This window comes from Spermophilus citellus (genome assembly GCF_964194105.1).
Source record: "Spermophilus citellus genome assembly, chromosome: 8".
Classification (NCBI taxonomy): domain Eukaryota; kingdom Metazoa; phylum Chordata; class Mammalia; order Rodentia; family Sciuridae; genus Spermophilus; species Spermophilus citellus.
In genome coordinates this window covers 155,619,180-155,644,836 of record NC_138189.1, presented here as the reverse complement: position 1 = coordinate 155,644,836, position 25,657 = coordinate 155,619,180, and the positions used below count along the sequence as shown (strand labels likewise).

At 45.4% G+C, this 25,657-nt stretch overlaps 1 protein-coding gene and 1 long non-coding RNA gene across 5 annotated transcripts in view; one reads left to right on the top strand and one right to left on the bottom strand.

Moving 5' to 3' along the window:
* PRSS12 (serine protease 12) overlaps nt 1-25,657 on the bottom strand; it is a 217,730-nt gene that overhangs the window by 177,905 nt on the left and 14,168 nt on the right. For 2 of the 4 annotated variants that reach the window (XM_081304022.1, XM_081304024.1), the window contains exon 1: nt 5,322-6,216. The exons of 1 other annotated variant lie outside the window; for it this stretch is intronic. In XM_081304022.1, the coding sequence (XP_081160148.1) occupies nt 5,322-5,889 (568 nt within the window). In that variant the 5' untranslated portion in view covers nt 5,890-6,216. Of the gene's footprint in view, nt 1-5,321; nt 6,217-25,657 lie in introns of those variants that run through there. One more of the 4 variants, XM_081304023.1, reaches the window with a different exon arrangement.
* Nucleotides 5,639-11,795, top strand: LOC308654511. Its single transcript, XR_014023285.1, has 4 exons — nt 5,639-5,752; nt 6,210-6,817; nt 9,660-9,899; nt 11,467-11,795. It is a non-coding gene; the product is annotated as an uncharacterized lncRNA (long non-coding RNA).

Genomic DNA, 25,657 nt, shown 5'->3' with positions numbered 1-25,657 from the left:
GGTTCATACCAGTCCTTCACATGGGCACAGCCTACAGAGGCCAGCTTCAGAGGACTGCACTCCCCTCACATACATTCAGAAAAAAAAGAAAAAGCTCATCCAACAACAGAACTAATTTTGATATCCTCAACAATTATCGAATTATTCCTTTCAGAAATAAATTTGCCAGTAATATTTGCCTGCAGATAGCATCTGAAAATAAGAAAATATGCTTTAACCACCAAACCAGGCTGTAAATGGTTTGCATCTAGACATGGATTTAAAAAAAAAAAAAAAGGATGTAGCACTTCCTATATGACTTTTTTAGCTACTTACTCTTTAATTGCATTGTTTCTCAAATACATGAACAAACCCCAAGTGTGCTCCAGAGCAGAGCCTGGTGGTGACCGCACTTGCTCTGGCCTCAGGATGAGGCTGCCAAGCCAGGAAACAGCATTTTTGCCTCTTCCAGAAGAGGCACCTGCTCTTGCTTGAAAAATTCAAGTACAGGGCTGGGGATGTGGCTCAAGCGGTAGCGCGCCCGTCTGGCATGCGTGTGGCCCAGGTTCAATCCTCAGCACCACATACAAACAAAGATGTTGTGTCCGCCAATAAATAAAAAATAAATATTAAAAAATTCTCTCTCACTCTCTCTTAAAAAAAATACTCAGAAACTTATTTAAAAAAAAAAATTCAAGTACAGTTCTCCAAATCAGTTGTTTTCAGAGGGTCCTTGAAGTGCCCATGCGAAGAAACTCCAGACAAGTCTCCTTGCTCTCTCAAAGGAACATGCCCAAAGAGGGACCCTCTTTCCCCCGGGCACTGTTCTGTCTCTACTGAAGCCTGGGGTGCCCACCAGCCCAGGGCTGAGGCCCCACACCGAGCAGCAGAAGAGCAAGGAACAGCACGGACCACACTGCAGCTGTCCATCCACCAGACCTGGCAACATGCACAAGTCTCCCAAGTGTTCCGCTCACCCTGAGCTGGGTTCCATTCTCTGTCTTCCAAACCAACACAGCTGACACATGCCACATCCATACCCAAATTCATGATCATCGTTTGCTTTCTCCTCCAAATGGTCCACAGACACCATTACTTCACATGTATAATTATTACATTCAATTATTACTTTAGTGTCTGCACTAGATCCATCCCATGTAAAGTACCCTGAGCTTTGTTGCTGAATATTTTAGTTTGGTCCCACCAACTGGTTATAAACCAAGTTACTACTGTGCAAGTTACATTAACACCCATGACAGTGGCCCAGACATAACACCCCAGACAAAATTTCATAAAAAGCAATAGTAACTGGATATCTTATTTTCTTCTTAGGAAAAAAAATTATCATCACAATGAATAAGAGTTAAATAATGCTCCAAACCTAAATATTTCACGTCTTCCTTAGGCAGATTGAGCTCAGTGTTTAAAATCCAGCCAGGAAATGTATTGGTCTGATATTGCTAATAAACTTTTCAACAACTGCTACCTAGGATCAAGACAGCAGTGAGGGGAGGGGCAGCAGTCTGATCACTGTTTAATTACCTCACTCCAAACAGCAGATGGGCTTCAGAGGACAGCGTGTGAGCTCCACATCTGTCCACATGCCCATTCTCCCTGCGTGGATCAAGAGGTCTGGGTGGTGTTTTGGTCAGCTTTTCATTGCTATGACCAGAAGACCTGAAAGATCCAGATAGAGGAGGAAATGGTCATTCTGGCTCATGGTTTCAGAGGTTCAGTCCATGGTCAGCTGACTCCATGGCTCTGAACCCAGAGCTCATCATGGTGGGAGGGTGTGGAGGAGGAAAACAGCCCAGGAGGTGACAGGAAGCAGAGGGAGAACTCCACTCACCAGGGACAAAATAAACCCCCACAGGCACACCCTCAGTGACGCACCTGCTGACAGTTACCAGCCAGTAAATCCCTATCAGTATATTACTCCATAGACTAGGTTACAGCTCTCACAACCTAGTCTTTTCACCCTGAATGTTCTTGCATCAACTCACCAGATCTTTGGTTGGGGGGGGGACCCTCCACACCTAGGCCAGTTACAGGTAGGTAACTGCATACAAGCAGATCATCAAGACGTGTCAAGGCAGATCTATGAATCACTGTGCTACCATCTGGATCTTAAATGTCCCCCAGAAACCCGTAAAGGCTTGGTCACCAGCCTGTGGTGCCATTGGGAGGTGGTGGAACCTGTAGGGGTAGGGCTTGGTGGGAGGAAGCAAGGTTGCTGTGGACTGCCCCCAAAAGACATTGGGAACCCCTGCAGTTTTTATCTTTGCCTTCTGAGCACTGCAAGGTGAGCAGCTTTCCTCCACCACTTCTCACTGCCATGGAGGCTCTGCCTCACCACAGAACCAAAACAACAGAGCCAGGCAACCACAGCCAAGAGACACTTCCTTCCATTCAAGCTAATGATCTCGGCCCTGCATTTTATCAACCTGACCCCATCAAGTCACCAGCCACTTGAGTTGAATTCCCTCTGTTGCTTGTGAGAAAGGCTCCTGTCCCAGTGCCAAGCAAGTTGCCCCATCCGCCTTGTCGACCTCAGCAGGAAAGGCACTGTCCGTTTGGTCAGGAGGCACCAACTCGCTGTAAGGGATTGTTGGGGGACTTGGTGAGTTGCCTGTTCATTCTTCCTGCAGGCATGTGGAAATAACCGGGCCCACACTCATTTAATATCCATATTCTAGTAAACTAGGTTGTTACTATCCCACACTGGTCAAACCGATGTCAGCAGCACCATTTTCTAAATCCACACCTATGCCCTATGTGCACTCTGAGCCTGGCAAGGTCACATCACCCGCAGCAGGCTAAGCTGTTCTGCATTATGGCTGACCACACTGTCTAGGAAGCTTGTGATGCCTCCCGTGGGGTTCGGACTGTGAAAGAGAGTTTTCAGCATTCAAATCCCTTAGAAATGCAAATTCTGCTTCTGAAACAGCTAGAGTCACAGGGGCAGGGTGTCCAATCCCCAGAATGATTCTTTATTACTAATTTGCAACCTCCATGAGGCCAGGGCTCAGGCACCATCTCTCCTGCTCTAATGCTGAAGCCACTGGAATGGCAAGGCCTGCCCAGGCTCACTGAGAACCCACACTGCCCAGGCTTGACTGAGACCCCACCTTGCTCAATCTGTCCAAAGGACCAATCTGTTCAAAGCTTTTCTCCAGAGGAGAAAGCTAAAGCTCTAAGAGTTAAAGAGTCTCACCCAATACTGAGTGCTGAAATAGCACCCACATTTTCCAAAACACAAGCTTCCCACTCCGTGGTACCTTTGTTCCCAGCGTCACTGAACTGCAAGAGCAGGAAAGCCCCACAGTCAGAGCACACCAGTCCTCTCCAAGCAGGAGCTATGCTGAGCCAGACCTGGCCATGACAGGTAGGTGGCTCTGGTTAACAGTCAGTCCATTACAGGCAACACTGGCTGTCCTGGTCTTCTGAGGTCGGAAGGGCATTTACCCCCACCTTGGTGGTTTCTTTGTTCTTCTTGTGTTCAGGCATTTAATACATTACTATGCAATGTCTGTCTCCCCACCACCCCCAGTTACTAGGACACATAGGCATTGAAAAATCTTAAATAACTATCCAACTGAAGGCAGAAAGGGTGCTGGAAATCCAGTGCCAAGCTACTCCTCTCATTAGGGATGTAAAACTCAAAGTGATATACATCTGTGAAAGAGCAGTAGATCACTATAATTTTCAAACTTTGAATTCCTTTTTTAGTATGTTTTTACATAATTTAAGAAATTGGATATTATTTCTTACACATTTAGTCCCTAATCTGTCTCCACCGTCATCTACTTATAAAACTAAAACTAATTGGAAAGTGAAAAAAAAAACTATCAATGCTTGCTAGACATAAAGTTTTGCTATAAATAATCTCTTACAGTAAATGAGACAATCTCAAGGCTCTTTGCTTGACACCACCTCCAACCCTTCACAGCCGAATGGATGTCCCTCCTGGGGACACAATGAGTGTTGAATTCACTCTCTGGGATTAAGGACAATTGACCCCATTGACCCCACCTTCCTGTCACTTTGCTTTAGCTGAGGCACAGATAAACAGAAAGGGCAGGGCTCCACTTCACGCAGCTCTGCCCTACCACTTGAGTGAAAAGCAGCCAATTTTTTTTTTTTTTTTTTTTTTGGTAAGAAGAAATTCAAACTTTGAAGGACATAAGGTTTTTAATTTCCTAGTTGTTATGGAAGATAAAAAAGCTATTATTAAACAAAACCCCAACAATTCAAAATGAAGCACCATCTTAAGGCACATTGTTATTTACATGCAAGTTATTGATGCGCTGCTTTTATTACTACCAACCTAAACCATGTTACTGAGCCCCCCACCCCATCCCCTCCACGCCATCAACTCATCCCTCTACTGGACAAAGAGCTTATAGAGCCAAATCAGACTCCAGGAAACACAGCTGCTTCTTTACTAAGATGGCTTCCAGTCCTCCCTCGGTCCCTCTCCCTCGGTCCCTCTCCCTCATGCGTTGTTTACCACACTGCCACCCAAACACACCTTGTATCTCGGCCTAGCAGTTTTGCCATACTTTTCCAAACACAAACAAATGATGGGATACAGGCAAAAATCTACCACATTTCCCCCCAAATTCGGGTCTAAAGAAAGGAAGTTAGGAAGGTTGGTGGTTGTCATGTTAGATGACAATTATAATCGATGACAACAGTACTTTTCCTTTCAAAAAGGAGTAATTGGCGACCTGTAGCCCGGCTTGAGCCTATAATCCCAGCAGCTCCAGAGGCGAAAGCAGGAGCCAGCCTCAGCAATTTACCTAGGCTCCAAGCAACTCGGCCAGACCCAGTCTCAAAAAAAAGGAGGGGGTGCTGGGGATACGGTTAAGTGCCCCTGGGTTCAATAACTGGTTAAAAAAAAAAAAGTTGAAATTGGCAACTTTGTCTCCTTGACTTTGCTTCCTTTAGGTAAATATCATAAAGCCCTCAAGGGAAACTGACCCAGAGAACAAACCAACATGCACACATCCACCTTCAGCGGGGCACACCCTTCTCCCCTCCACACACCTGCACAGGCCCCCCACAGGTACATCCACCCACACACCTGTCCACGCCCATAGGTCCCCCACAAGCATACACGCTCATAACCGACACACACCCATGCTCCTCCGCACACCCCCCACACACCCACAGGCCCCTCACGAGCGCACAAACGCACAAACACCCTCAAAAGTCTCCACGCACGCGACCCAGGGAGTAGCAGAAGCCAGCGGCATCTGTAGATCCCGAGCTCGGCCCGGAAGCCGTCTGCTCTGACAACCTTCAAGCTCACTCCCAGCTGGGACCTGCGGTGAACGCACCTTCCAGGCGGCTCCGCACCACCCCGCCGCTGGAGAATCCGCAGCCTTCGCTGGCCCCCGGCCGCCCACGCCCTCCCCGCCCGGGCAGCTCCTGGCCAGCACGCGCCGCGGGCCACCACTCACCGCGCCGGCAGCCGCAGTAGCCCCAGTCCGCCTGGCCGGGGGCGCTGCGGTAGAAGCACCAGGGAGCGCCCGCGCCGTCGGGGCTGCGGCAGAAGTTGTGGCGCTGCCCTCTAAGTGAAGCCCAGCCCTCCGGGGGCGGCCGCTCCAAGAAGGCGGGCACCTCCGCCCAGCGCAGACACGGGGCGCCCCGGGCCGTCTCGTTGACCCAGAGCGCGCCGGCGGGGCAGGCGCGGGAGAACCGCCCGGGAGCGCGCCGGGCCTGGACGGCACGCGGGAGCGGCGGGGAAGTCCCGGAGCTCCGCTGCGGGGTGGGGCTGGAGTCCCGGTGCTGGGGACCCGCAGGGGGCGGGCGGCGGTGGTGCAGATACCCCCGCCTCGGATCCACGCTGACCGCCTCGGGGAGCGCCCCGAGCATCAGCGCCAGCGCCAGGCTGGCGAGCGTCATGGTGCCGGCGCTGCGGGGTTGGGTCCGATCCCGGGGCTCGGCGGGTGCTCAGAGGCGGAGCCGGCCCCCTCCCAGCGGCTCACGGACGCCGCCTCCCCGCGCCTCCGGGGGCGCCGGGGTCGCGAGCTCGCGGAAGGCGGGTGCAGAGTTCCGGGCGCCTCCGCGCGGACGGGGATGTGGGCCCGCGCGGGGGGAGAGCCGCAGCAGCTGCGGGTCCCCGGCCACTCGCCACGCCGCGCTGCAGAAGTCCGGTGGTCCCGGGTCGCACTGCCCCTCCGCCTGGTCTCTACTCTGACCGGGTCGTGCTTTCTGTTTTTCAGTCTTTAGAAAAGTGTGGATGAAAGTGGACGCAGCTCTGCCTGGCCACCTCCCAGAGGCGACCTGATCAAAGCGCGAGGGGAGTGTTCCAGCCTTCTGCTGAGCTGGGCGCTCTTCAAGGACAGCACCACATCTAGTTCAGCTTGGTGTCCCCGTGCTTAGCCCCGTGCCCAATCAATAGTGCCGAGATTAAATTCCTGACCCGACCCCGGGAAGGAGCTGGAGCCCTCCTCTTCCCGCCTCCCACCTCCCCCCCCCCTCGCCTGGGACAACGCCAGTTATTTGGTTATTATTGGGATTCGGCGAGGCCCTCTTCCTACCGAAAGTCCTCCGTAACCAGAGGAACCCACCATCCGGGCCTCCATCCTACTCAAGACTCTATCCTCCCAGCGCCTGCCCGGTTTTGCAGGACCAGCCTTTGGGAGGTGCGCTCCGCCTGCGGCACTTCTGTAGCCTCTGCTCCCCGAGCTTCGCTGAGTAGGCCCTTCCACACCGACTCCGTCCAGGATTAAGTCAGTTTAGAATGTTCAAAAAGTGGACTGGGGAGGTTTTAGAATTTCCCGTTCAGTTGTTCTGACAATGCAGCCAGAGTGAACCGAGGAAAACCCAGGTAAGGTTTTACTTTTTGCGTTTCATTGCGGGGGAGGAACAAGCGCTGAGAACCCCCCCCCCCCCCAGGGAAACGCAAACAAAGTCTGATGTTTGCTGTTAGGACAGAGGTTTCAATTAGGAGCCGAATCCTTTACTCAAAAACCTGATTTTGCTTAACTTTTGTGAATCATCTTATTGGAATCCTTTTCACTCTTATTAATGAAATATTTGATTTTACTTCAGAGAGAATTGGCCTTAGAAATGCAGGAATATATCTGATAAGTCTTTATTCAAGATTTTTGCTGCAGTTGTTCAAGATGCATTGTTTTACTTTTTACTAATATTCTTCAGTCTCCAAAAGCACAGTTAAACTGTACTTGTGGAACAAACTGAAAGATGTGGTCTGTTTGCTTATTTTAGCAGGAATTGAGTTGGAAAACAAGTTTTAAACAGGTGGAGATAGTTCTGATCAGTCAGCCCCTCTCCTCTGTATTCTTTTCCACCCTGGGCTGCTTTTTGGCCCTGGAAGGCTCCTGAGATTCAATCCACTGGCTGGCTTGGACCCTGCTCCCCCCACCCCCCATCACCATCCCCAGGATCCCAGACTTCACACTGACTGAAATGCTGTAAACACAGCCACTTCCCACACACCAACCCTCCCTTCAGAGAGGGGGAGTAAAGAGAAGAAAGGGGGACAAAAGAGAAGATTGTGGAAACTAATCTCCAGAGAGAAGCAGGGCCTTGGGCAGGGCCTGTATGGAAGAGGAACAAAAGATTCCCCAAGGCCTGCTTACACTAACAGATTGTAAGATCAATAACATAAAAATGGAGTCATCTATAGAAAACCCCCTGTCTGGAGTTCATCATTTAAGTGTTAAAACATATCCTTCTTAGAAAATAAAATGGCATTTGTATAATTGGAGCATGAATCTGAAGGCCTCAATCTGGGTTTTGCTTCCTATTTTATAGTCATAGTATGACTTAAATAGCTATATTCCTTATTTGCTACTGCCCTCCTCTGTTAACACTTTCCCTTCCTCTAGTCTTCCATTTTCCATCACAGCTACCCACATGCAAGTGTTTAGTATTTCATATTCATAGTTACTCAAACTATACACAGAAAAGGAGAAAAACATGCATATGCATGTGTCTCCAAAAGGTGGTCTCACTGGCCTTGGAAACAAACCTGCTCTCAGTCTGGCTGCAGACCTAAGCCATTGTGGGGCACTAGATGTGCTCTCCAAGTCCCCTGAGGGACAGCTCTCTGCGGGCCAACAGGAGCACTCCCTGCAAACTGCAGAGCAGAGAACACCTGAAGGTCTACCACAGGGGCAAGCATAGCCTCAGGGTCCTAATTCCAGCCTTCACAGTGTCACCTGTGCGAATCCACCTTCCAGAAGTAGGGAAGGCCCGGTGACCTCCCATCACGCCCTGGCTCTCTACTACACCTCAGTCACTCCCACTCTGAGCCTGGCAGGCAGGAGGCTGCCTGCTCTGCCCACTTAGCTATGTCCCTCCTCCCTCCCCACTTTCCTTCTCAACAGCTTTTGCCCTAAAGCCAATGAAATACTAAGAATGTCCATAAGATGTCTCCTTGAGGAGTTTGGCCAAGTGCCATGAGTGCTTTCCAGTCCTGCAGCCATACTGTAGCTGCGAGTGAGCTGCAGCCACATAAGTGAAGAGCAAATAGAGGAAATGAAGAGCCACTCTCAGCTGCTTGCCCGTGACTGGGGTGACAGGCACTCAGAGTTCCACCTTCCCATCAAATGCAGGAGTCCGTCTCAGAGCTTCCTGATGGTGGACCTCCACCCATTTCTTGAAAACTAATCATGAGGAATGCCTGTTGGAAGCTACATGCTTCCGACCTAGGAGTCCAGAAATGTCCTCTCCTCTGAGGCCCGTTGATCCCCAGTAGAAACCCCTTACCCAGATGCACTTCTGGTTCCCATCCCGCCCCCACCCCTGTGCGGAGGGAACAACCTGGTCCTGCAGAGCTGGGCTCACATCGTTTATAGGGACTGCTTCAGGGCCTCAGAGCATGCTGAAGACCCCTTTGCCCGCCCCTCCCTCTGGGAGGAGGTGCAGCTCTGGGGTCTGGAGGGGCAGATCCAGAACATCAACCACTCTCTGTCACTTGGGCCCCTTAGCAAAGTTTCTCACTGAGGTGTGAATGCAGATCCATTCCTGACTCTCCCCCCTTTTGCTCAGTGTGTTTTTCTTTGGAATCTTAGGAAGATAGTAAAGCTGAGATTGGTATAGGTTGAGGTAAAAGGAAGGAAGAGAGGCCCTTAACTGCCAGGCCTGGCTCCCAAGAAGCTATACTAGGGCTCCGGCAAAGCCCAGCATGTACTTGCCTGGGACCTCATGGGACAGAGATGGGGACACAAAAGTAGGAGTTAGGGACTCCACTTCCTGGTCACCATCGGCCTCGGCGAGCCTCTTCAGGCAGGGGTGGGCTGTCTGCACTGTGGAGATGACAGTGCTGCTTGGCAGAGTGTGAGGACTAGAACCTCCATGCTGAGCACAGGACGCTGACCAAATGGCCACTCTTTGAGTATGCGAGGATGCTGCTTTTCCTTGACTAAACATGCCACCGTCCCTCTCCTGCTTCTGACTTTCACACTGTCTGCTGGACTCAAGTGTGGAAATGGCCTCACTAAACCAGTTCATTGTACCAAAACCACGCTCAGGGGTTACTCGAGTGGTGCAGGTTTCAAGGGGAAAGATTTCAGACACCATACTGTGATGGCATGTGCTTCCTCACAGCCTGACCGAGGGAGCACAGAGCTGCCTGAATCCTACCATGTCCTTTAAAACCCACTCAAACTTCGAGGTTTTCCTAATCAAAATTCTGTTCTCAGATATGTGCATCACTTCACATCACGCACACATCGTTCCAGAATCCTCTTCACAACAGTCGACTAATGGAGAGAAGCATGCCCCATAGCAGCTGGCCTGGAGTGGCCACTGACAGGCCCCCACTGGACACATGAAGTCTGATAGCTGAACGTGGATGAGGGTCTCATGCTCTATCATGTGCAGTGTCGAGCCTAGAACAGAAGTCATGGAGCAGCAGCCAGTAGGGTGGATGTGCCATCCAGGTAGGTTTTCCTTGGTACAAGAATCATTTTAGAAATGGAATTTTATGTATTTTTAAAAAAATTAGTGGTTAATATAAAATTAAAGTTTACTAGCTTCCCTTGCACATATGTTAGAATGCTTTTGACTGCAAGTAAAAGAACCCTCAACTCACACTGCCTTTACAAAGGCCTGGGCGGTCTCAGACTATTTCTGAGATTCCTGGGATTGATTGCTTTAGGATCTAACTGTACTATTGGGGTCTCAGACTCCTTTTTTCTCTCTGTTTGGCCATCTTAATGTTGGCTTCATCTGCAGAAAGCCAGCAAATGTCAAGACAGAGCCTCTGTTCAGAGAAAAAAGAGACTTGTTCTTTCTGAGCCTCTCTTATAGAAGCAAAATATCTTTCCTGGAAGATGCCCCTGGCATGTGGGCTAGAACTGGGTCACATGTCTCTCCATGAAACATTCCCTGGCAAGGAAGAGACACTTCCACTGCTTGGCTTGGATTCATTGCCTAGGGCACAACTGATGCTTGGGAATACCGGCCCATGTGTACCACACCGTGAAAAGCCAAAGGTCTGGCCATGTTGCAACCAAATTCCACAGAGTGACAAATGTCTATAGCTTCCCCATCTTTGGACCTAGAGAACAGTCTCTGCTCTCCATGGGCCCCACACCTGGCCTTTGTCATACTTCTTCATCTGGGGAATTTCAGCTGTTTTGATGTTTGTGGGTACCTGAGCCTATAGATTCCCTAATGGTGAATGGATAATGGTGATAGTTGTCTATAACGATGTGACAAGCTGTCCCGTAACTTAGTGTCTTAAAACAAGAAGTCTTTATTAGGTAGAGGGTCTCTGGTCTAATTCCGAGGTCTTTGATCCACTTTGAGTTGAGTTTTGTGCATGGTGACAGACAGGGGTTTAGTTTCATTTTGCTTCATGTGGATTTCCAGTTTTCCCAGTACCATTTGTTGAAGAGGCTATCTTTTCTCCAATGTATGTTTTTGGCACCCTTGTCTAGTATGAGATAACTGTATTTATGTGGGTTTGTCTCTGTTTCTTCTATTCTGTACCATTGGTCTACATGTCTATTTTGGTATGTGTATATATATATATATATATATATATATATATATATAAATACACATACACACACACACACACACACACATATACCTTTTATATTACTATAGCTTTGTAGTATAGTTTTAGGTCTGGTATTGTGATACCTCCTATTTCACTCTTCTCGCTAAGGATTGCTTTGGCTATTCTGGGTCTCTTTTTTTTCCAAATTAATTTCATGATTACTTTTTCTATTTCTATAGGAATTCTAATTGGAATCATATCCAATCTGTATAGCACTTTTGGTAGTATGGCTATTTTGACAATATGAATTCTGCCTATCCAAAAGCATGAGAGATCTTTCTATCTTCTAAAGTCTTTTTCAATTTTTTTCTTCAGTGTTTTGTATTTTTCATTGTAGAGGTCTTTCACCTCTTTTGTTAAATTGATTCCCAAGTATTTTATTTTATTTTATTATTTTTTAGGCTATTATGAATGGGGTATTTTCCTAATTTCTCTTTCAGATGATTTATCACTGATATATAGAAATGCAGTATGGATATTCCTTAGAAAACTTGTAATGGAACCACCATTTGACCCAGCTATCCCACTCCTCTGTCTATAACCAAAGGACTTAAAATCAGCATACTACAGGGATGCAGCCACATTAATGTTTATAGCAGCTCAATTCACAATAGCTAAACTGTGGAGCCAACCTAGGTGTCCCTCAGTAGATGAATGGATAAAGAAACTGTGGTACATACACAATGGAATATTACTCAGCAATAAAAGAGAATAAAATTATGGCATTTGCAGGTAAATGGATGGAGTTGGAGAATATCATGCTAAGTGAAGTTAGCCAATCCCCAAAAAACAGAGGCTGAATGTTCTCTCTGATGAGTGGATGCTGATACATAATGAGGTGGGGGGCATGGGAAAAATGGAGGAACTTTGATTGGGCAAAGGAGGAGGAGGAGAGAGGGTGGGAGGGTCATGGGGGCAGGAAAGAGGGTGGAATGAGATGGGCATTATTACCTTAGGTACCTGTATGACTGCACATATGGTGCCACACTATATCGTGCACAACCAGAGAAATGAAAAGTTGTACTCTGCTTGTGTACAATGAATCAAAGTGCATTCTGCTGTCATATATAGCTAATTTGAATAAATAAATAAGTAAATTTATTTTTTAAGAAAGAAGCCTTTATTATTGCAGAGCTTCTGAGGTATTTTGGCTCCAATTCAGTCAGGATGTAAGTGAACCACAGTCACCTGAAGGCCTGCCTGGCTGGAGGACCTGCTCTGAGATTGTCCACCTGTGCTTCTCGGCCACTCACAGCAAGTAACAGCTTCCCTTGGTGAGGTTGGACCAAGAGAGCAATCAATGCAGAAGCCACCAGGGCTGGAGGATGTCCCTCCAGAAATGGAACCGTGGCTTCTGCTTCGTCCTGTTGCTCAGAGTCTATGTGCCCTGGCACGTGGCAGGAAGGGACCACACAAGGATGTGAATTCTAGAAGATGAAGGTCATGGGGCTGTCTTTTAGGCTGGCTGCCACAGCTGTGTCCTGTAAAATTACTCTGAAAAGAGCATATAAAGATAAAGTTTACTAGCTTCCCTTGCACATCTGTTAGAATGCTTTTGGCTGCAAGTAAAATAACCCTCAACTCAAATTACCTTTTTTTTTTTTTAAGAGAGAGTGAGAGAGGAGAGAGAGAGATTTTTTAATATTTATTTATTTTTTTTTAATTCTCGGCGGACACAACATCTTTGTTGGTATGTGGTGCTGAGGATCGAATCCGGCCGCACGCATTCCAGGCGAGCGTGCTATCGCTTGAGCCACATCCCCAGCCCTCAAATTACCTTTAAATAAGGCTCTTTAGAGGACTCTGTGGTCTCAGACTTTCTAAGCACTAAGATTCCCAGGACTGATTTTGTTGGGGTTTCTTAGTGTGGCCATGAGTTTTCCAAATGCTGAATATTACTGTCAACTTAGTTGACAATAAGTTAGTTACAGGGCCAGCTCCAAGCAGAGGTGATTTCATCTCACAATTTCATCTCCCACCCCATTTATGAGCAGACTGTCTTTGTTATTCAGTTGCAAGAAAACAAGATTCTACCAATGAAATCAGACATCCAGACTCCCAGCAGAAGCCTCTAGTGTACCAGCTGCCTGATGAGACTGGTTGTGTCCGCCAGTCTGCAGCTATCAACATTTTAACACGGATGGAAGACAGCAAGCGATGGGCAGAGGGATCTGGCAGGGATTTGGGTAAAGGCAAGGAAAACACCGGTGAGGTCATTGGTATTAGAATATTGCTAGAGACAAAGATAACACATGGGAACCAGCTCTAGTCCAGCTGCTAAGGTCGCCAAGCTTGTCCAGTTAAATCACCCTGGGCAACACAGCAATCTCGGCCACACACATTCCTAAGGCTTGCCCATGCACCTTTTCCCAAACAAACAAACAAAAATCCCAGAGCATCATATAGGGCTTGTATTTTCCACCATACAACCATGACAACTAGAAACAAATAGCTGGCCCAGCTGAATTCAGCCAGAATTTCTTTTTTCCCCCGTCTTGCATGAAAAAGTTACATTGTGAAGGACACACACAATGTACTGAAAGATTGATATAGCTTTCAGACAAAGACTCATTGGCAGTATTTATAGCTGATTGTGTAATTAAAAAAACCTCAGGGCATGACGCTATCCTTGACTGGTCTTATTTTTAGAAGGCTTAGAAATCTCTCCACATGTAAAAAGCCTCTGCCTATGACTCAAAGCTCTTTGTTATCAAGTGATCATTAGAAAGATGTAGGTGGGCATGGCACCAGACATCTGTCATGCTGGAGCCACAGCTGGGCTTGAGGAGGTGCCTTGTGCCCACTCCTGCAGGCACCTGTGGAGAACTTGTCTTCAGATAAATTTTAAGCTAAATATTTCAAGGACCCAACAACATCTTTGAGTGACAGTAACCAGTGTACCCTAACTAGCTCAACCAGGCATCTCATGAGTAAAACAGATGGAAGACCCAATAAACAGATCTCTTGAAATGGAAAGTTTATGGTATTTAAACACTGAAAATTGGTGCAAGAAAAAAGGGAAGACCTCCCCCTTCCACGGTTTCCACCTTTTGGGTCCCCTTCTTCCTCTGGGGAGAAGTCCTTTTTGTTGTCCTGTAATAAAGCTTCTACTTGCCAGTCAGAAAGGAAGGAAGGAAGGAAGGAAGGAAGGAAGGAAGGAAGGAAGGAAGGAAGGGAGGGAGGGAGGGAGGGAAGGGAGGGAGGGAGGGAGGAAGGAAGAAAGGAAAGAAAGAAAGAAAGAAAGAAAGGAAGGAAGGGAGGGAGGGAGGGAGGGAGGGAGGGAAGGAAGGAAGGAAGGAAGGAAGGAGGGAAGGAAGGAAGAAAGGAAGGAAGGGAGGGAGGGAGGGAGGGAGGGAGGAAGGGAAGGAAGGAAGGAAGGAAGGAGAGAAGGAAGGAAGGGAGGGAGGAAGGAAGGAAGAAAGGAAAGAAAGAAAGAAGAAAGAAAGAAAGAAAGAAAGAAAGAAAGAAAGAAAGAAAGAAAGAAAGAAAGAAAGAAGAAAGAAAGAAGAAAGAAAGAAAGAAAGAAAGAAAGAAAGAAAGAAAGAAAGAAAGAAAAGAAAGAAAGAGAGAGAAAGAAAGAAAGAAAAAGAAAAATTGGTACAAAAGCTGAACAAGGGCATGAGTCTCCCACAGACGGGGGAGGCCGAGAGTTTCCATTTCCCTGTGTTCAGCACTGTCTTTGGAAGTTATGATTTTGCACTTTGTAACTTTCTCAAGTGAGAATGCAGAGTAAACATACTTCCAACATCTACATGCAGCTGTGAATCTTGAAGAAACGTTTGCTCAAGTGGCTGGTTGACTCTGTGTTTATTCTAGGCAAGTCCTTTAGGGCGCCCTTGCATCTCATGCACCTGGATCCTCCTGCTTTAGCAGAAGCTTCTTGGTAAGTATTTTTCATGATCTCTGTCCCCACCTCTTACCTGGTTCTCCTGATGTCAGGGGATGAGTTAGCTTTGCCAGATGGTTGGTGGTAATAAATGCACAGGACACAATGGAATGCAGGGCTTTTCTCCTGAAAATTGGGTAGCTTTTCCTGGGAAAAGTTAATGAATACAAAGAAAACTGACTTTGTTTAGAATGTTTTTTTTTTTTTCTACAAACACACGTTTCATTACATTTTTCACTTCTAACTCTCTGGGGAAACAGATTGGCTTTAGCAGTTCTATAGGCATTGAACCTGGGGGACTGTGATCTCCATGATTTATAGAAGTGTCTAGGGTGAACTTGTCTTCAGATACAGTTTGGACCTTGAGGACTTGCTTGGAGGTTCTGGCAGAGGAGTGTAGCTACTCAAGTACCTTTGACAGAAGAATGGTCTTCCTCTGCAGGAGAAGGTCTCCTCTCCACCATGTGCTCAGCAGTGAGGGGGGGACTCACATGGAGAGTGAGGGAGGAAGGGGACACCACCCAGCCAGCAGATCAACCCGTGACAGATGTCACACCAGATTGTCAGATTGTCGTCCAGATTGCCCTCCAGCAACAATTGGAAACCCCCTGAAGTGGCTGGGGAAATTCATGCAAATGCTGAATCCATCAGAGCGGTGCCGACCAGCCGCCCTGGTTCCCAACTCCAACTCCCACACACAGCGTTCATGACTTGCAGGACATGGATGTCTTAACAACAGTAAAACTTGCCGTTTTAAATCAGCAAACGGCAAGTTTTAAAAAAAATAAAAATAAATAAATCAGCAAAAATGAAGTATATGCTACATTCAGGAGAAACGAATGGATTAGACATTTTGGAAGTTATAAAGTTGAAAAAAGACATTATTAACAGTACTGCTAAATTTTTTTAAACTTTTTTTTAGTTGTCGATAGACCTTTATTTTATTTATATATTTTATGGGGTGCCGCAGTCTTGGGGGCACAGAATCACGAGCCACCACACACCTTGTAGATTCAAACAGCAATTCTTTATTCCCGAACTCACACCGGCCTCTACACACATTCTGGGGAAATCCCAGTTCTGCCGCCGCCCAATTCACCTACTCCACAAGGCTTTTTTCCAAATACTTTCTGAATCTCACGAGAACACAAGGGGAACTCAAGGATCAGGCGTGCCTGAGGCAGCAGGATACGCCCTATCCCCTCCCCCCCCCAGGGTACACCTTAAACCTGGAACTTCCCTAAACCCAAGGACGGGATACTCCCTAAAACCTGATCAGCTCTAAACCCGGATCCGCCCTGGTCCTTGAGCAAGGTCACCTTACTAAAGCATACAGCGAATGTCCTCTAAGCAACATGGGGTACGCTGGCAAGGAAATTTTGATGCGTCATTCCTACTTGGCAATGGCCCTCAGCAATGGGGTGGTGAGAGTTGAACCCAGTGCCTCACATGCCAAGCAAGTGCACTACCACTGAGCCCAGCCCAGCCCTGATAGTACTGCTAAATTTAAAAGAGAGAGATTTTATTAATCATCCTGATATATTTCAAAGAGAAATGCTTATTACACTTGATTATTTACAAACCTCAGTGACTCTAAAGAGTTGAGAATTTTTATGATTGCTTATATTTTATTTGCAAGGAATAGAGCCAGATTGTCTTCTTTTTCATTAGACCTCAGTATCACCTGTTCCAAGCTAAACTGTGTTGTGAATGCCTAATTGAATTTTAGACGAACTAATGAGGCACAAACCATATAGAAGAAATATAAATAACAAATCTAATACGTAAATTCTGGGTTTTAAAATGCACCCTTATTCTTTTGATTGAGTGCTGAACCTAGCTCATAGTCAAAGCTTCAGCAAGTAGTGTATAGGCAGGGGAAGAGCCAAAGTGAGCATTTTGACAATTCAAAAAATCGACATTGACTGCTCAAGAACCTGCTCTAAGTGCGTTATTAATCACTTATTAACATATGTTCATTAATCCTGAAAAAATCCTTTACCACAGACTTCATTCATCTCACTGAGAGGAAAAAAGAAGCGAACACTGAGGGTCAGAGAGTTCAGTGTTCTTGCCCAAGTCTATGCAGATAGGTGATGGAGGTGACATATGGAGGCAAGCCCTTAACCACTTGCAGAACAGAAACAGTTTCATTTTTAATCAAATCACCCTAATTCTTACCTTCAACTGTAGCAGCCAGGACAGATGCATTACTCATTGTTTCTCGAAGGCAAAGACAAAGACCCTAATAGAATTAGCTGATACCTACAAGGTATTAGATGGGACGCTAGAATCAGGGTTGAGTGATTTCCATGCAGCACAGCAGACCAGAAGACCTGAGATTCTCCAGGCTCCGGAGACTGCATTTGTCTGGTGGGTTCTGACTCTTGAGCACAAGCTAGGTGTGAAGCTTGGCCAGTTGGAAGATGGAGACCAAATGGAAACAATTCTACAGGTTCTGAGTGTGCCTGCACTGGGCCAGGAGCCTGCTGGTTGTGGGAAGGGAGAGGGAGGTAGGGATGTACAGCACCAACTGTGGCACAACAGGTCAAAGAGAGAAGTGCTGGGTTCATAAATTCCTCTTGTTGAAAATAATAGCGAGTTATTTGAAAACTGCTGGCTGCCAACAGAAGCATCTCAAATAACTTTGTACCTGTTATGAGACATAGCTGTTAAGCACCAAGACACCAGAGTAGCAAGAACAAACCTGGGCTTGAACCTGTCACTTGTATGGATGACATCAGCAGGCTGCTGGGCTGCCCTGGGTGAGTTACCTGTCTGTAGGCCGAGAGAGAACTCACAACACCACAGGGAAGATAAGACAATGGAGTGTCAGATTATCACCCCAAAGATGTCGTTTTGGAGTAAGTGGTGGGTGTTTATATCATTAAAAGTACTATGTTAAAATGCCGCAGTCTGGCTGGGCACAGAATCACGAGCCACTCACAGCCTAGTAGATTCAAACAGCAATTCTTTATTCTCGAACTCACACCAGCCCTCTACAAACACGTTCTGGGGAAATCCAAGTTCTGCCGCAAAATTCACGTACTCCACCAGGCTTTGAATCCCAAATACTTTTTTAATCCCACGACGGGAACTCTCTGAGGCAGCAGGATACGCGTACACCTTAAACCTGGAACCGCCCTAAACCCAAGGATGGGATACTCCCTAAAACCTGATCCGCCCTAATCCAGTAGGATCCTCCCTAAACCCGGATCCACCCTGGTCCTTGAGCAGGGTCACCTTTCTCAAACATACATGCAATGTCACAGCAAATGTCCAAGGCAAGTCCATTTCCACGAGTCCTTCCTCTAAGCAACATGGGGTACGCTGGCGAGGAAATTTCGATGCATCATTCCTACTTGGCAATGGCTCTCAGCATTAAAATATAAGTACAAAGTGAGAACCCTAAAGCTCAGGTGAAGGCTGAGGGAAGGAACACTGGCTTCTCCCAATTGCTTTCCACTGGTTTGGCCACAAAATAGACAACTTGACTGTCCCCAGAAAGACTGAAGAAAGGTGACCCGTGCACATGGACAATAAGTCTCAGGGTAGGTGACAATGAGATGAGGCCTGCCTGAGCCAGGTAAGTAATGGGTTCTCTGCTCTCACAAAGCTGCTGCTCAAGTATAAGCAAAACAATCTCCTATCAAGGGGCATATTAATCCATAAATGAAATGCTCCCTGAGAGCTTCTGGGCTTGATGATTTCAGTCATGCTCTGTAGGATGACATTTCCATCAGGGACAGATGGAAAGAGTAAACTGTGCTTGCCCTGAGTAACTCCACGGTGTAAGAGCAGCAGTCCTCAGGTTATGCCTGCCCTGAGTAACTCCACGGTGTACAGAGCAGCAGTCCTCAGGTTATGCCTGCCCTGAGTGACTCCACGGTGTACAGAGCAGCAGTCCTCAGGTTATGCCTGCCCTGAGTGACTCCACGGTGTACAGAGCAGCAGTCCTCAGGTTGCGTTGACCTCAAGTTAGTCCATTTTGTTAAATTGTAGTTTGCCATGAGCTGCTCCATTTTGAGTAGGATGATTTATATCTTGTTTCAGGTCATGCCTTGTTTCTAGAAGTAACAGCTACCATCTGCCCAGCAGCACAATAAGGCACAAAGTGATAAATAACTTTTATGTGCCAACTTATCAAAATAAATCAGGAGCACCTGGACATGTGGCCATCCCAATCATGTCAGGAACCCCAGACACAGGAGCTCATCAACCTCACCAGACACAACACTGTTCACTCAAGACCCACAAAGGAGGAGCACCCTCCCACCAAGGCTGGACACAGCTGTCACCTTGTCACTCATCACCAGCGTTGCCCAGGCAAATGGCCACAGCAACAAACCTCTGATTTCTTGTTCCTGTCAGGCTTCAGCCTGCTTTTCTTGCCCACAGAGACCACACCTGCCCACTCTAAGCTGATGCTCCAAGCTGGCCTTCTGATTCTTAAACTGCCATCTATCTGGACCTTTGCGGTGACAGCTCTGCAGAGGGCGGGGGTATCCAAGATGGTGGGCCCAGGGAGGCAGCATTCTCTGTCACTCCATGACGGAGTCTCAACTTGTGGGAACACTGCTTCTCTGAGAGTGATAGAGGACCCCTTCACAGCTGGTCCCGTGCAGGAATCACGGCCGCTGTGCCAGCGCAGGGCTCCAAGCCTCAGCATTAGAGCGGGACTCCCGACTTCCGACTACCCATCTGGGTCTAGCGGGTGCCTTAGCAGGACCACCGGCATCAGCACCAGCATCATATTCCCAGGACACTCAGCTGCTACCCACACGCAGGAACTCCAGCCAGCACTCCTGGGTGGACCCACATCTACCAACCTGGGGCTTCCCTGGTTGCCTCCATCTGGGGACTTGGCAGCTGCTGCCAGTCCCCTAGGCGCACAGTAGCCTGCCTACGCCTGAGGGCATCACACAGGCTCTGAAGACAGCTGACAGCTACAACACTGTAGCCAAGAGCTCATCTCTGAACACACTGCACAATGCCATTGCCCGGCTCTCCCCACCAACCCGACACCCCACCACTGAAAGCAGCTGCCTCCATCTTGGGTCACCTCCATCACTATCTTTAGTTGGAGCAGCTACCAGTTTGGAACTCCGGATAGCCAAGAGAGGTACTGGAAGCCTGCAAGGGCCCTATAAGCCTACAGGGTAAAACAGTAACACCTTGGATCTGCAGGGCTAGAAGGGAAGACACACAAACAACATGAAAAGACAAGGGGAGAAAGTGCCCCCAAACAAATCAAGATGCTACATTATTAGAACCCATGGCCAGCACAGCAGAAGAAATGACAGAGAAGGAGTTCAGGATGTCATAATTAAAATGTTATGTGAATTAAAGGATGATATAAGAGAGCAGATATAGGCCACACAAGATTATTCTGATAAAGAGCTACATAAGCAAATACAGGAAGCAAAAGATTACTTCAACAGGGAGGAGAGAGGTAAGAAAAATAAAACAGAAATCCTTGAAATGAAAGAGACAATGAACCAAATTAAAAGTCCAATTGAAACCATCACCAACAGATGAGACCACTTGGAAGACAGGACCTCAGACAATGAAGACAAAATATATAATCTTGAAAAGAATGTTGACCACACAGTGAAGATGGTAAAAAACCATGAGCAGAACATTTAAGAAATATGAAATAACTTAAAAAGATCAAATTTAAGAGTTATTGGGATAGAGGAAGGCATAGGGTTACAAACCAAAGGAATGAACAACCTATTCAATGTATAATATCAGAAAATTTCCCAAACATGAAGAATGAATTGGAAAGCCAAACACAAGAGGCTTACAGGACACCAAATGTACAAGATCACAACAGATTCACACCGAATCACATTGTAATGAAAATGCCTAGCATGCAGAATAAGGAGAGAAATTTAAAAGCCACGAGAGAAAAGAATCAGATTATATAGAGGGGAAAACCAGTTAGGTTATGTGCAGATTTTTCAACCCAGACCCTGAAAGCGAGAAAATCCTGGAAGAATATGTACCAAGCTCTGAAAGAAGATGGATGCCAACCAAGAATATTAAATCCAGAAAAATTAAGCTTTAGATTTGATGATGAAATGAAAACCTTCCATAAAAAAACAAAAGTTAAAGAATTTACAACTTGAAAGCCTGTACTACAGAACATCCTCTGCAAAATATTCCATGAAGAGGAATTGAAAAACAACAATGAAAATCAGCAAAGGGAGTTATTACACTAGAGGGAAAACTATTCAAAGTAGAAGCTAAGTCAAATTAAATGACAAAAATAAACAAAAATGGTCGCAAAAACAAATCATGTCTCAACAGTAACCCTGAATGTTAATGACCTAAACTCACCAATCAAAAGACATAGACTGGTCGTCCGTCCGGTGACGGCTCCCGCGGGCCTCGGCAGGGTCGGCGGCGGCGGGTGGGAAATGGGGAGTACCTGGCCTCCATCTTCGGCACCGAGAAAGACAAAGTCAACTGCTCATTTTATTTCAAAATTGGAGCATGTCGTCATGGAGACAGATGCTCTCGGTTGCACAATAAACCGACCTTTAGCCAGACCATTGCCCTCTTGAACATTTACCGTAACCCTCAAAACTCTTCCCAGTCTGCTGACGGTTTGCGCTGTAAGTTCATACAAGTTCCTTCCCTGGTTCCCTGGGCTCAGTGCCCACTCCATCTGGTCTGCTGTGCTAGTGTCGAGGACCACGTTCACTAGAGGTGGCAGGAGTGTGTCCCACTGATCCCGTGGAAGCCTCTGTTGGAGATTTGAACTCCGGCCCTTTGTGCCAGAGCAACAGTGACTGGAAAGGGCACTCTTTGAAACAGTTCGGACCTGCTGCTCTTTCTTTCTCACTTGGACTGTCATCCTGGGATTGAGTTCAAGTTCTGCTCTTCCCTCTTAAGAGCAGCAGTATCTGAATGTTTCTCACTTTCTGAACTCTCAAAAACAAATTGATTTGAATTTTTTTAGGTTTTTTTTCTCATTAGCCTTTTCACTAAAACTCCATTTTGGAGGTCTTGCTTTTAATTGCAAGAGCTTGTTCTGTATTACCCAGTGAAGGTCTGTAGCTTGTGTAGACCTCTCAGTTTTCCTCCACACGTGTGGTGTACTCCATTCAGATAGGCGCAAGACACTGTTTGGGGCCGCCTGCTTTGCCTAGATAAAATCTCCAACTGCCAGAGTTAAGTGCTGCTTTGGGGAAATAAAAGGCACTTAGTGGGGAAACAGTTCTAAACTGGCATTCAGTAAACATTACCAGTTTCTTCCTGTATTGGGAAATCTGTTTAGGTTGTGAATATTTATAGAGTGGAAGTTTGTAAGTGTCCAGCAGTAGAACCATTGGGAATTAGTCATTTGTGGGTAAATTGAAATGAACTCCTGGACTCTAGTTAGAATAAGGAGTCAAAACCAAAGGGTCAGACCTCTCACCGGTTTATTTTAAAGTAAAAATTAATAAAGCTGTCCTTGGATAGCACAGACCTAAATCAAGCACACCCTTAAACCTGAACCTTTCCATTGTAGGGTAACGTACCTTGGGTAAATGGTCCTGGGGGCAGGGGGCCATTGCCCACTGGAGCTGGCCCTCAAGTAGGGGTTCCTTGGTGCACCTTTCCATGTGAGATGGGATTTTCTTGTAAACTTCCTGCTAAGATGCTAAATGTTTTTGTATGCTAATACTCACTTGATAGAGCTTTCTCTCCCTGAATCTGGTAGTTGCAGGATTTACTTGGTAATCCTTGGTTTAAAATACCTGGTGTTTTGTTTTTTGGTTGTTCGCTTTTTAAAAGAAATAAGGTGCCAGTAGTGGAGGGAAATAAACATTTAAGTATGGACTTTTGTTAACCCTGGGGTGAAGATAAATGAGAAATAGATGATTAACAGTTATTAATAAATCTCTGCCCTGGTTGTTCACTTGGGGACTGCGTATGCTTCATTGACCATAGTGTTGCATTAGTTTTCTTTGTATCTTTATTTGCAATTCACAGTACTCTTATTTTGCATATGCTACAAACTGAAAGTTTAGCTGTTACTAAATGATCCAATTCTGGGGTCCATCCAGATTGTACAAATTAAATGGATTTATAATTTGGGGTTTTAGAAAGAAAATCAGTTCCTAAATGAAATCACTGGCTCTGCCCTTTCATACCTAGGAAAATTAGCTTCATGTGCAGGAATTGAAGTTAAACACGAGTCCCAGTTTTTGAGTGACACTCTTCTAAGAAAACTAGTTGTTTTTCAAATTTGTGTTATTAAAATTTGTATTATTTAAAAAAAAAAAAGACATATACTAGTAGATTGGATCAAAAAAACTAGACCTAACAATATGCCCCCTCCAGGATTTTCATAGGAAAAGACAGCCACAGACTGAAGGTGAAAGGTTGGGAAAAACCATACCTCTCACATGGACTGTGGAAGCAAGCAGGAGTTTCCATCCACATATCAAATAAAGTAGACTTTTTTTTTTAAAGAGAGAGTGAGAGAGGGAGAGAGAGAGAGAGAGAGAGAGAGAGAGAGAGAGAGAGAGAGAGAATTTTTAATATTTATTTTTTAGTTCTCGGCGGACACAACATCTTTGTTGGTATGTGGTGCTGAGGATCGAACCCGGGCCGCACGCATGCCAGGCGAGTGCGCTACCGCTTGAGCCACATCCCCAGCCCCTCAAATAAAGTAGACTTTAAGCCAAAGTTAATCAAAAGGGATAACACTAACAAGACATAACAGTTGTAAATATATATGCCCCAAACAATGGAGCATCTATGTTCATCAAACAAACTCTTCTCAAGTTCAAGAGTCAAATAGACCACAACACAATAATTCTGGGTGATTTTAACATATCTCTGTCACGATTGGATATATCTTCCAAACAAACGCTGAACAAAGAAACTATAAAACTCAATAATACAATCAATAACTTAGACTTAACTGACATATATAGAATATTTCATCTTTCAATCAGCACACATGGATCCTTCCTAAAATAGACCATATATTATGCCACAAAGCAACTCAGCAATTCAAAAAAGTAGAGATATTACCCTGCATTCTATCAGATCATAATGGAAGGAAGTTAGAAATCAATGATAAAATAAAAAATGAAAGCTGCTCCAACACTTGGAGACTAAATAATATGCTACTGAATGAACCATGGGTTGAAAAGACATCATGAAGATTTAAAAATTCTTAGAGGTGAATGAGAACACAATACAATGCATCAAAATCTTTGGTACACTATGAAGTCAGTTGTAAGGGGAAAGTTCATTGCATGGAGTTCATTCCTTAAAAGAAGAAAAAGTCAACAAATAAATGACTTAACATTACATCTCAAATTCCTAGAAAAAGAAGAACAAACCAACACCGAAAGCAGTAGAAGGCAGGAAATAACTAAAATCAGAACTGATATCAATGAAATTGAAACAAGAGAAACAATTGAAAAAATTGACAAAACAAAAAGTCGGTTCTTTGAATAAAAACATAAAATTGACAAACCCTTAGCCATGCTAACAAAGAGGAGAGAGAAAACTCAAATTACTAACATACATGATGAAAAAGGAAATATCACAACAGATACTACAGAAATACAGAAGATAATTAGAAATTATTTTGAAAACTTATACTCCAATAAAATAGAAAATATTGAAGGCATCAACAAATTTCTAGAGCCATATGATTGGCCCACATTGAATCAGGATGATATATACAAATTATTTTTTTTAAGAGAGAGTGAGAGAGAGAGAGAGAGAGAGAGATAATTTTTTAATATTTATTTTTAGTTCTCGGTGGACACAACATCTTTGTTGGTATGTGGTGCTGAGGATCGAACCCGGGCCGCACGCATGCCAGGCGAGCGTGCTACCGCTTGAGCCACATCCCCAGCCCGATATATACAATTTAAACAGATTAATTTCAACCAGTGAAATAGAAGAGACCATCAGAAGCCTACCAACTAACCAGACAAACCAGATGGACACAAGCCAAGTTCTGCAAGACCTTAAAGAAGAACTAATACCAATACTCTTCAATTTATTTCAGAAAATAGAAAAAGAGACAGCACTTCCAAACTCATTCTATGAGGCCAATATCACTCTGATTCCAAAACCAAGCAAAGACACATCAAAGAAAGAAAACTTCAGACCAATATCTCTAATGAACACAGATGCAAAAATTCTCAATAAAATTCTGGCAAATTTAATACAAAAACATATCAAAAAGATAGTGCACCACGATCAAGTGGGATTCATCCCAGGGATGCAAGGTTGGTTCAACATATGGAATCAATAAATGTAATTCATCACATCAATAGACTTAAAGATAAGAACTACATGATCATCTCAACAGATGCAGAAAAAGTATTTGACTAAATACAGCACCCATTCATATTCAAAACACTAGAAAAACTCAGGATAACAGAAACATATCTCAACATCATAAAGGCTATCTATGCTAAGCCCCAGGCCAACCTCATTCTAAATGAAGAAAAATTGAGAGCATTCCCTCTAAAAACTGGAACAAGACAGGGATGCCCTCTTTCACCACTTCTATTTAACATAGTTCTTGAAACACTGGTCAGAGCAGTTAGACAAAAGAAATTAAAGGAATACAGATAGGAAAAGAAGAACTCAAATTAACACTATTTGCTGACAATATGATTCTATATCTAGAAGACTAAAAAATTCCACCAGAAAACTTCTAGAACTAGTAAATGAATTCAGCAAAGTAGCAGGATATAAAATCAACACCCATAAATCAA